Source organism: Pistacia vera, unplaced genomic scaffold (assembly GCF_008641045.1).
Source record: "Pistacia vera cultivar Batoury unplaced genomic scaffold, PisVer_v2 Contig276, whole genome shotgun sequence".
NCBI classification, from domain to species: domain Eukaryota; kingdom Viridiplantae; phylum Streptophyta; class Magnoliopsida; order Sapindales; family Anacardiaceae; genus Pistacia; species Pistacia vera.
In genome coordinates this window covers 774,563-785,853 of record NW_022196086.1, presented here as the reverse complement: position 1 = coordinate 785,853, position 11,291 = coordinate 774,563, and the positions used below count along the sequence as shown (strand labels likewise).

The following is an 11,291-nucleotide window of genomic DNA, read 5'->3' as shown; positions in this document are numbered from 1 at the left end:
AAAGGATGGATCCTGTGAGGTTGAGGCCACTGACAATCCGCTGAACCTGCACACACGAAGAGACAAGCGTGAAGCTTACAAGAAACATCGGGTTGGTGCTTGCTGTGGGCACTCCGACACTCAAGTCAGCAAGGCTAAAAGAGACTATTTAATAAGAATTAACGGAAACAAGGATTACCAAGAGTTTTGTCGGAGACGAAGACTACGACGAAGGCATCAGGTTCTCAGGAGCAAGAACTTAGGAGTAAGTAGGCGGTTTTGAGTAGTGGAGATTGAACGAATTATGAGAGAGCAAGTCTCTGTTTATATAGTGAACTCAAAGGGTTGGAATCTTAGTAGGATACTAAGCCTTACTCCCTATCAAGAAACAAAATGGTTTTTTGTCCTTAGCACATTAGGTTTACTAGTTTGAGTAAGATTCGGGATCTTATCAGAAGAGGAAATAGAATAGGATTCTGATTTTGTAATTTATGGACTCTTGTAGACTAATGGGCCGAAACCTAGTTTAACTTAACTTGTAGAATAGCCCAACTCATAGATTAGGTAGTTCACAGGGTGACTTTAAGCATAGGCCTAAGCGGAGTTTAGTTAAAGCCTTGGACTGTGACATGTTTATTTCGTTATTGGCCTCATCAAGGCCAATATGATTTTTTGCCCATAAACTTGATTAAGTTTCGGATGCATTTTAAAAAAGCAAGACCAGATCAAGAAAAAGTTGTTTTTAAAACCCTGGTCAAAGCTCAAGTTTGGATGAAATAAGAAGGATAATATTAAAACATAGTGTATTGACTATCCTTTATCTCATATATGTTAGTTTTTCTATTGAATGAATAAGCCAAATTTTTTATAGGAATGAATTTAAAAAAAAAAAAAAAAGGCCTGGGCCTTAAAAATAAGGCTCGAATGCTTGAGTCGAACCTCGATTATATTATATGAAATTTTATAAAATTACATATACCCTTTAAAAAATTATAGGTAACCCTTGAAAAACTACATTAAGACTCCTTCTCTAAAGTAATTATAGAAAGCCCTGAAATGAACCTTCTTATTTCATCCAAACTCGAGCTCTAACCCTAGTATTAAAAACCAGCTTTTTCTTGATCTCGGCTCACATTTTTTTAATGCATTTTAAGCTTAAGGACTTATTTTTTTAAATGTATCCTAGACTTAACCTGGGCAAGCCCAACTTAGGTATTTACGCCCTAATTTTCTAAGACCTCAATATCTTGAAAAATTATAGTCTCCTAAGGGTCACCTATAATTTTTTAAGGGATATAGTAATTTGCCAAAGGATTATATGAAATTTTATACATAGTATAACCGGTCCAATCCAAGTCCATTCAGAGCCTTACATTCAAGGACCTGGCTAGAATAGGCCAGGTTTCTTTTTTTTTTTTTTTTTTTAACATTCCTATAAAAAATTTGGTATATCAATTCAATAAAAGACTACAATTTATGAGAAATAAGGCCCTAGTTAGATTAGGCCAAATTTTTTATTTTTTTATTTTTTTTACATTCCAATAAAAGACTTTGGTAATATTAATTCAATAAAAAGACTAATATACATGAGATATATTGTGAGTTGTGACATGTGTCTTTTTGGTGAGTCTCCACCATGTTTCCTTTCATTTGAATGGAAAATTTTTTGAAGTTATGTTCGTATTTAGTAAGAGTTAAGACAGCAAATATTGGAATAGTCTCATATCTCCCAATTCTCTCTCTTCAGTCCTTTTGTTTCCTTAATCTCTTACTGTGTTTTATTATTATACAACAAGATAAAGGATAATCAATACACCATTTGCTAATGCTAACAGAATTTGGATTGTATTTTTCTTAAAATAAAATTACTTAAACGCCCCTATGTGTATCTATATTACAAAATGCTTCTTGGATATTTAAAATTGTTTTCAACCCCTTATCAATAAAACCAAGTCCCTACCTTATTTATCCCTAATTCCACTAAAATAAAAAATTAATAAATACAATTTACTTTTAATTCTATATGTTGAGGTGAAAAGTACTTTTCTATTAACAGAAACTTTTCAGACTTTTGCAATGAGAGGATATAAATTACAAATGGTTTAATTGAAAGACATTTAACAATAATTTAGTATCAATTTTAACAGAAAATGATAAAAAGACTTAGATACTCTTGATTTTTTTTTTATTTCTTAAACTAAATTCAGTTCTTAAATTAAATTTTTTTACAAAACTAAAAAGTAACAAAAAAAAACTATTTTTTAAGAAACCAATAAAATTAAAAATTAAAAGGAAATTTAATAAAAACGAAAAAATAGAAAATATTTGGAAAAAAAAAAAACTTCAAAATTTGTTCTTTTAAAAAAAAAAAATAGTGTTTAGTTTTGATTTTTTTATTGTATTTTTTATTTATTTAAAAAATAATTGATGATATTCTAACCCTTAACAGCTTAAATTTTTGGCTCAAATGGCATCTTGAAAAATATTATAAGAAGGGGAGTCAGAGCACAAACAGAACAATTAAAGTTAAAAATTATTGATCATGGCATTTGCATTACAATACATTACAACCACCTGCATTAGCATTTACAGAATAATGAATGAATTAATCGATTGACAAAAACAAAATTATGAAACAACACCAAAACAAAAACCAAAAAACAAAAACACATTCTCAAATGCTCACCTATTAGACTATTAGTACTAATCTATAACATTTTAACTATCACTGACAGTGGAATGTTTACAACATGCCCTTTATGCCCAAACGGTCCAATCCTTCCGAAGCTCGTCACCATACTGTTCATTGTCGCATTGAAGGATACATTCAAGACCTGTTTCTCACCACTGGCTATCGAGAAATGAGTCGGAGACACCTTGATGGAGACTCCATACGGAGTACTCCAACCAACACTATAATACTCTTTGCCAGCGATATTAGTCACTGTTCTTTGGACCGTTCTGGACTGATCCAGTTTTGCAATTGTAATAGATGGCAAGTTCAAGTCAGCACCGGTAATGGTGTAATTGTAAGTCCAGCAGTTCTGACCGGTGTAATTCAAGACCACCGGCTGAGATCCGTTAATGCCACAGAGAAATAACATGTAGTCATCATAAACTGCAATAACAAAGCATATAGTGTAAAGATAGGGTAAAATTAATGCAGAAAAAACTTCACAAACATTGATGGAATCAAGAAGAGCTCGCACTGAAAGGTGGTAAGGAGAGATAATGCAGAATATCTTGCAATCTGGTAATTTGCAATTGCATCAAACCTCGTCACATAATTAAAATACTTATAGAAGTTGTGAGAACGCATGCACATTAATTTCTTAAGCTAATGAAGATGCATTAAAAAGATCCCGTTTGATACATGATGCATCTCACGGATGTGATTTTTTTAGGTATCATGCCTAGGTTTCCTACTCTCAGGTTTTCCTCTGTTCAACCAGTGAAGTGTTCTTTTTTTTTTATTATCATTTTTTTTTTTTTTTTATCTTTATTTTATCTCTTTAAGTTGATGCAATCAGATCCCAATTTCATAGCTATTTTCCTGCATCAGCTCAGGTTCTGTTCACCATAACACTTTTGATCTGCAAGCAGCACTTAACGTCCATTTTTTTGATGTTTTGGATGAAACAACTAAGACCATGCATCAATCCCAAACCAAAACAGTGCTAAATGCATAATGACTTACCAGAATCGAAAATTAGACCCGGATCCAGTGATGCAGTTGCATTTACAAACCCACTTCCCATATCAAATGGTGTTGCTGGTGACTGATTTTCATCTGGTTTAGCATAAGTTCGCTGAGCCATTATTGGTCCTCCATTCTTGTCATATAAATATGTTGTAGTGGAAAGTGCGGATGCAATAGCTGAAGGACTAAAAGTGGGGAACTTTTGCTTAATTAGTGCAGCAAGCCCGGCAACATGAGGAGCAGCCATGCTAGTTCCAGACATCATTGCAAAGCTCTCACCTGAAAGGGTTACATGAATAGTTTAAGGTAGGTTTTACGACTTATGTCAAGCTTTAATTCTTTGTGGTATCATTATTGAAATGTTATCATGTGTAGGTCTTCAAACCTTGGAATTCAACTGAGTCAGTGCCAAGAGAACTCCAAGCAGCCCAAATAAAATTTCCAGGAGCAACCACGTTGGGTTTCATTATGTCAGCATCGTCAAGGAAGGTGTCTTCTGGATCTGGTCCCCTAGCAGAGTAATACATAACCTTTGGAGCCGAGTTACTGAAGTTCGCTTTTAGCCCACCTGAAATGCATGCCACTGCTCCAAATCTAATAATTTTCTTTGTAAGCTCATCTCTCTCCAAAGAAGAATTGTAATATTGGAGTAAAACCTGCCAAAGAAATCAAGAAAGCTTTAGTGATTTAGAGAGCAAAAAAGAGAGATGGGTAATGGGTTGATTCAAGCCTCAGTATTCACTGAAGTCACTGAAAGTCTTGATAAAAACTAAATGAAATGATCTGCAAGAGGCAATGTTGCATCACCGAAAAAGGGTCATTTGTTTAAGATAGAAATAAAGGGCCAGCATCCAATGTAAAGACAAAATAATCATTTCCCCAGTTCAAAACAATGCATCAGGCAGAGAGGGGGGTGTACACTTTGTGTGTTTGGTTAAGGAAAAATCATAGAAAAACAGTTTATGACATAAAAGAATATTTGCTGGTTTCTGAACAAACAAACACACAGAATCACACCTTAGAATCATCTGGGGATGGAATTATGATGCCAGGCATTCTCAATGGAGTTGGATTAAGCTGAAAACCAATCACAAAAGGGTCCATGTAGAACACAACACCCACTGCACTGAGATTTTTTGCTGTTTGTAATGCCTGTTTGATAGTAGAGAGTCCAAGCACAAACCGTATTGAGTAGCTACAAATCAAGAGTTTTCCTTGGACCAAATCCTTGTCGAAATTACTTGACTCTTGGCATTCAGTCACATACATATCATCAGCAACAGTTGTGCCGTTGTTCAAAGCATGAAGTGCAGAAATCAGAGTGTAATCTTTATCGGTTCCCGCTGAACAAAAACATAGTACACCATTTATCTTTCATTGTAATAGCTAATGAGCAATGCTTGAAATCAATATATAATGGCATGCATCAATAAATTCACCATCAGGTGCAAATAAATGGCCCATCTAGGTATCACAAAATAAGTGATAGATTGTGCCATGCCTGCAACTGATCCTAGCTCTGACACAGTACCAAATAAAGGACCTTGACTTGGTCAAGTTAATTGTCTTTGAGTTTATTTTCATTTTTATTGGCTAAATTGTCAAGTTTGTACAATAATTCAAGGAACTCAAAATTATGATCTTTCATATGAAATAATGAAGCAATAGAAGAAATGGAATAACTGGAATACAAACTTACGTGCAAGTCCAGCTCCAGGAATGACAACATCATTGCCAAGATATATTGAGTTTGAGTAAACTCTGTCATGAGAGGCCGCACCAACAGTGAATATCCATGGACTAAAGGAAGACATGCTCTTAGGCGAAGGTCCAGTATTTCCAGCTGCTTGCACAACAAAAATGCCAGCCTTCACAGCTGATAGCAGGGCCATGTCAATGGGATTAAAAAAGGTAGCAATACCAGGAGGACGCCGGTTGGGAGTAATTGATAAGCTTATAATGTCGACTCCATCCTGAGCTGCCTGTAAACCGATGATGGTAATATATATATATATATATATCAATTACAGATCCCATAATATTCATGGTATGCATAGCTCCTATTTTCTTCATTGAAGCATCATACTATTTATATGGTAAGGCCTTCCTGGATGAACATCAGTTCTCCAACAGGACCAAAATTCAGAAACAGAAAAACCAACCATATGTACCTGGTCTATGGCAGCAACAACATCTGCAGCAAAGCCTCCAAAGCTTTTGTACAATGCCTTGTAAACAGCAATACTGGTAAAGATGGTCATTTAATTAACACATTAACCAATAAAACTTATATAAGAAGCATTCATTATCTTAAACATTGACTGAGCTTTATGGCAAGAAATTCAACAGAAACATAATTGTGACTATGATCATCTTCAAACTGAAAACAAAAAATTTTCCAATTTTCAAACACATAAAAGTGAAAAAAAAAAAAAAAAAGGTTGGTCCAGATTAATTACTGTGAACGAGGAGCTATCCCACTTGCCTTTCCAAAGTTATGCTCGGCAACAACTACTGGAACACCGTGGTTTCCTGCAGCAACAGAAGCTGTATGCCTGTGTATATATACATATAAGGTCAAATTACATTGGGAAGAAGTGAATGAAAATCAATATAGCATATTGACACCCACTTGAATGTGGGAATTTTCATAACCTTTTCCACAGCTTTTGAAAAGACTATTTATTATATTTTAGTATCATCAACATTAGCCCATTTAATGTTCTCAAGCTCATTGAAAACAAGGTCATCAGAACATTCAAAATAGGTGTGAAACTTGATTTTATTACAACCATCATGACAAATCTAAAGAGATACAATGGAAATTTATAGAACTCATAAATTAAATTATATAGTTTTAGTTTCCATTTGGTCTATAAACATTTTGAAGCTACACAAGAATGACACTATGACACACTTGTCTACTTGCCGTCAACAAGGGCATCTGGTGCAGGGAATGTCAAACCAAAAAAAATCAAAAAAACAAAACAAAATGGAAGGGGAATAAGGAAATGTGACATATAACTGCAACCATGTCAACATCCTGATGACAAAAAAGACAAATAGCAAAACATGTTCGCTCAAACTAGTACAGTCTATTAGTGGATTGAACCATCTGAAGAAGTATAATTCCCTGAAAATCATAATTACTAACCAGTACATGCCTCACTATTAGCATAGTACAAAAGTAATGCTATCTAGTTTTCATAGTCTCAGATTTTAATGAAGGCTATAAAGTCGTACAAAAAACCAGCAAACCGAAGGGATGTTTATGTTGAAAAATTTCGAAGAGAAAAGGAGAAAATGTTGTAATCTTTGAAAGAACCATCTCAGATACAAGGAAAAAGCCACTAATAAAACACTATAATACTAACAATAAAATGCAAAGTACACCCACATGCCATGGCCATCACCATCAAATGGTGAAGCATAGTCCTCACTTGAGTTGAAAATTCCTCTTGTTATTGCAGAGGCCGCAAAATGCCGGGCGCCAATAAGTTTCCTATTGCATGAACCAGATGGAAAATCCCGAGTAACCTCACAAATGCCGGAAAAATGGGAAGGGACTGGATATGAGCGCTCAGTTGCATCATCAGCAAAACTCAGGTGAGTTGGATCAATACCCGTATCAATAAACCCTATCACTATTCCTTCTCCAGCAGTTCCATTCCACCTTCTTGGACCCAGGCACCCTGCGGCAAACCCAAGAACTGTGGAGTATGTGTAGTTGCAGTTCTAACTGAAAAATCCAAAACGATATTTGCCACTTCTCTCCTCCTTGAAAGCTTATCTGCCTTTGGAGTTAATAAAACAGAAAAAAGAAAGAAAAAAACTTTCAAAAGTGAATTTCTTCCCAAATATTAGAAACAGTAGTCACAAAAAGTAGAAGTTCGCTTGGCATTTTTTATTCCCGCATGCAAGTATGACTAAACAATAGAAAATTAATAATAAAAGACATACAACTTTTACTCAGAAAAACTTTAAAAAAGAAAAGTGAACCCAAAAAGAAAAGCCTACAATTAATCAGAGCACCACCAATGTACTACCAGCATAATCATCATAACTAAATAATGATAAATGATAACAATAAATATTAATTTATAATATACCTGTTGAGGGGTAACAAGCACCGAAAAGCCATTAATCAAGTAGTGGTAGCTATACAGCTTCAGGTACTTCTCCCCCCTCAATGTCTTCCTTAATATTGAATCATGAACTCGAGAAATATAAGAACCAGGGCTTGGATGGGATCTTGAAGCATTCCTGTATATAGAAAGCACATATTCAAAAGCATAATTGGTCAAATGCACTCTTCCATTGTCCAAAATACAAAAATCGAAAAGGGTATCAAATTATAGGATGAAAGTATATACCAAACCTAATCATCAGTATCAGGCGAATTATAAACAAATAATTAAACTAGAAAATTAAGTATAAACAATTAGCACTCACTATTTCGCACACTGATTTCCCCAAAAATCCCACAACAAAGACAATATTTGTCAATTGAAATTTATATAATAACAACAACAACAACAACAACAACAACAACAACAATAACAATAATAATAATAATAATAATAATAATTAAAAAAGAGTAAGAGAAAAGAACACAGAAGTTCTTTTAGAATGGGGAACATCAAATCAACAGTATGGTATAATGTATATATGTATACACACACAGATGTTTACAAGAGTTTCATAATGGAAAATTTAGAGAGGAACCCACAAGGAGAGACAAGAGGGCCCCATGAGACATTTGGTTTTCTATTCTACTTTCTAAATCCCTAAAAACACAACAAAATTAACTATTTAAAACCATTAAAAATCAATCAAAAAAATAAATAAATAAAGAAAACACATAACATTTGGCAAGATAAAACTCATCTTACTAATACCAAACTACTGAACTACAACTACTCGTGTAACATATTGAAATAAACAAGCTAAAAATGTCAACACAAAGAGCTTTAAAGTAAACATTAGAATAAAAATTCAGCACCTTGGTTTCTGAAATATAGTTAATCTGCTAGAATTTCCATGTTGATTATTGAAGTGATGTTTATTGTTCAATCTTTTGAGCTCTTGAGCATACGAATGAGCAGAAGGAGCTTGCTTAAGAGTAACAATGTACACAGCGGTAATTGCCTCATCTGAATCTTCTTGACACAAAGTGGAGAGAAACAACCCCACAAAGAGAAGCACCATTAAATGACCCAAGAACAGGAACTTCTGAGAGCTCTCCATTGGGTGAAAATTAAAAGCAAAATCAAAACCAAAACCCCAACAACCCAAAAACCAAAACCAGCTCAAAACGAAGAATCAGAACAACCCATGAAGCTCATTTTCAATAAAGCTCAGAGCTTTACTGAGAAAAAGAAAACCTTGTGAGTAATGAGGAAAAAACTAAGAAGGAGAAGAGAAAAGTGGGAAAAATCAAATGTCGCCCATTAAACCTCCGTGAAAGAGAGGTGTAATGGGAGAGAAAAAACAAAAGAAAGCCACTTTTTTAGTCAGAAAACAGAGGAAAAGAGGGGACTTTAAGTGGCAGAGAGGAGAGAGAGAAGGGGAGTATTAATAGAATGGGAGGTTTTAGAGGAGAAAATGGAGGATGAATAAGCAAAAAACTTTCTTGGGGAGTGTGAAGATGAACGTTTAGTTTAATGGGAGAAGAAGAAGATGAAGGGAAAATGAACGTTTTCTTTTGTTTTGTTTTATTGAAGGGATTTTATTGTCTTATTGTAATTTTCATTTTTTTTTATTTTTGGAGCATGTGTAATTCTAAATAAAATTTAAAAAAACTTTTAAAAAATTGTTATATATTTGACCAAATTTAAAATAAATAGTAGTATTACAATTATAATATTTTTATACAATATTTCTCGTATAAGATTATGTGTCAAAATATGATTGATTGATTTTAAATTAAAATTAATTTTTTACCCAATTATCTTTTATCACATAATATTGTATAAAAAATATTGTATTTATAGTATTATTCTACAATAAAGCCTTGTCACAAAGGAATTTGACAACATACAAAAAAATATCAGACCGATAATGTTAATATTGTAATTGAAAAAAGTAGTATTATAAATTTAGTATAATTAGGGTCAATTCTTAAAAAAAACAATAGTATCTGTATTTCTTGAGTGATTTTAGTATTGTAATTATTTTCGTTAAGAGATCTCAAAATGTGAAAAATAAATCGTAATTTAAATATATTTTGACATAAGTGTAGGTTTATATTTAAACGTTTTTTTCTTTTGGGTTGCCTCTCTTCTTTTTAATTGAAAAGTAAAGATTATAATTTTTGGCGGAATTTTTGTTTTTTTTTTTTTTTACTCATTGAATTGTATAAATATTTTGGATAAATTTTGAAATCATTGATTTTAAATAATTTTCGTATAGTCCAGAAAATTTTTTTTTTTTTTTTTACTTATTGAATTGTATAAATATTTTTGATCAATTTTGAAATCATTGATTTTAAATATTTTTCGTATAGTCCAGCAAAATTTCTAGATATAAACAAATTATTGATTTTGTTAATATAAAGAAATTGCATAAATTTAAAAAAAAAAAAAAAAAGGAAACAAAGTTATATAAATGTAAACCAAGTAGTAAATACAGGTACGACAAAAAAAAGATACGAAAATTTTACGGGTATAATACGGTAAATGGAGAAAAATACATTTGTAAAAATTCGATTATAAAATTTGGATACGGAAAAAATATGGTATGAGTATATATGGGTTTAATACGGCATATTGTCAATAATACGTTTTAAAAAATACAATAATATCAATTTTAGTTTTAGCACTTTTCATAGTTCACCCGGTTAAAATCTATATAACATTTCAAATATATGGGTACAACCAAAAAAGGTATGAGAATTTTACGGGTATGATACGAAAAATTGTGAAAAATACGTTTGTAAAAATTTGGCAAAAATTCAGATACGAGAATAATTCGCAAATAATACAATTGAGGCATATAATTCGCGAATAATACGACTAAACTGATAAAATACGTTTGGTCACGAATAATACGTGAATTATATGGTTGGGAGTGTAATTCGCGAATAATACGCGAATTTACTAACTAAGATAACTAACTAACCCTAAGAAATTATGCATTTTATAAAGAAAAAGAGATATAAAAATTAAAAATTAAAAAATGAAAAAATTAGAGAATTAAAACTATTTGTTATGACTAATAGATTTTTCTAAAAATAATAATATGAAATAAATTATAAATTTACTTATTATTAAAAAAAATTGATAAATTTATAAAATTTTATTTTTCAAAATCTCCCACTCATTGGAGCACAAGGAGCCAATGCGACCCTCCCCGGATTTTGGCTTGTATCTGAATAAAGTATAAACACATGTAATTGATATTTATTGAAAATATATAATGAAAATATCTTGATTAAATTAAAATAAAAAAATATATACGTCACAAAATTCTTACCAATTTGGAGAATTCTCTTTTATTTATAGATTGGAGAGAATGAAAATGGATTAAATATATGTTAATATGCATTATCTAATCATTTTTGTAAACACATATATGAATAAGATTTTATTGGACAAATGTACAATTGACTTGA

At 32.2% G+C, this 11,291-nt stretch overlaps 1 protein-coding gene across 1 annotated transcript; it reads right to left on the bottom strand.

Annotated features, from left to right (window-relative positions):
• Nucleotides 1–2,527: 2,527 nt before the first annotated feature.
• On the bottom strand, nt 2,528–9,330 carry LOC116133863 (subtilisin-like protease SBT2.3). The gene is given in 11 exon segments (XM_031419538.1): nt 2,528–3,097; nt 3,677–3,958; nt 4,065–4,335; nt 4,697–5,022; nt 5,379–5,661; nt 5,851–5,923; nt 6,139–6,234; nt 7,077–7,341; nt 7,344–7,473; nt 7,789–7,942; nt 8,682–9,330. Coding segments are annotated over 11 exon segments (2,535 nt in total). The 5' UTR covers nt 8,927–9,330; the 3' UTR covers nt 2,528–2,687.
• Nucleotides 9,331–11,291: the final 1,961 nt, after the last annotated feature.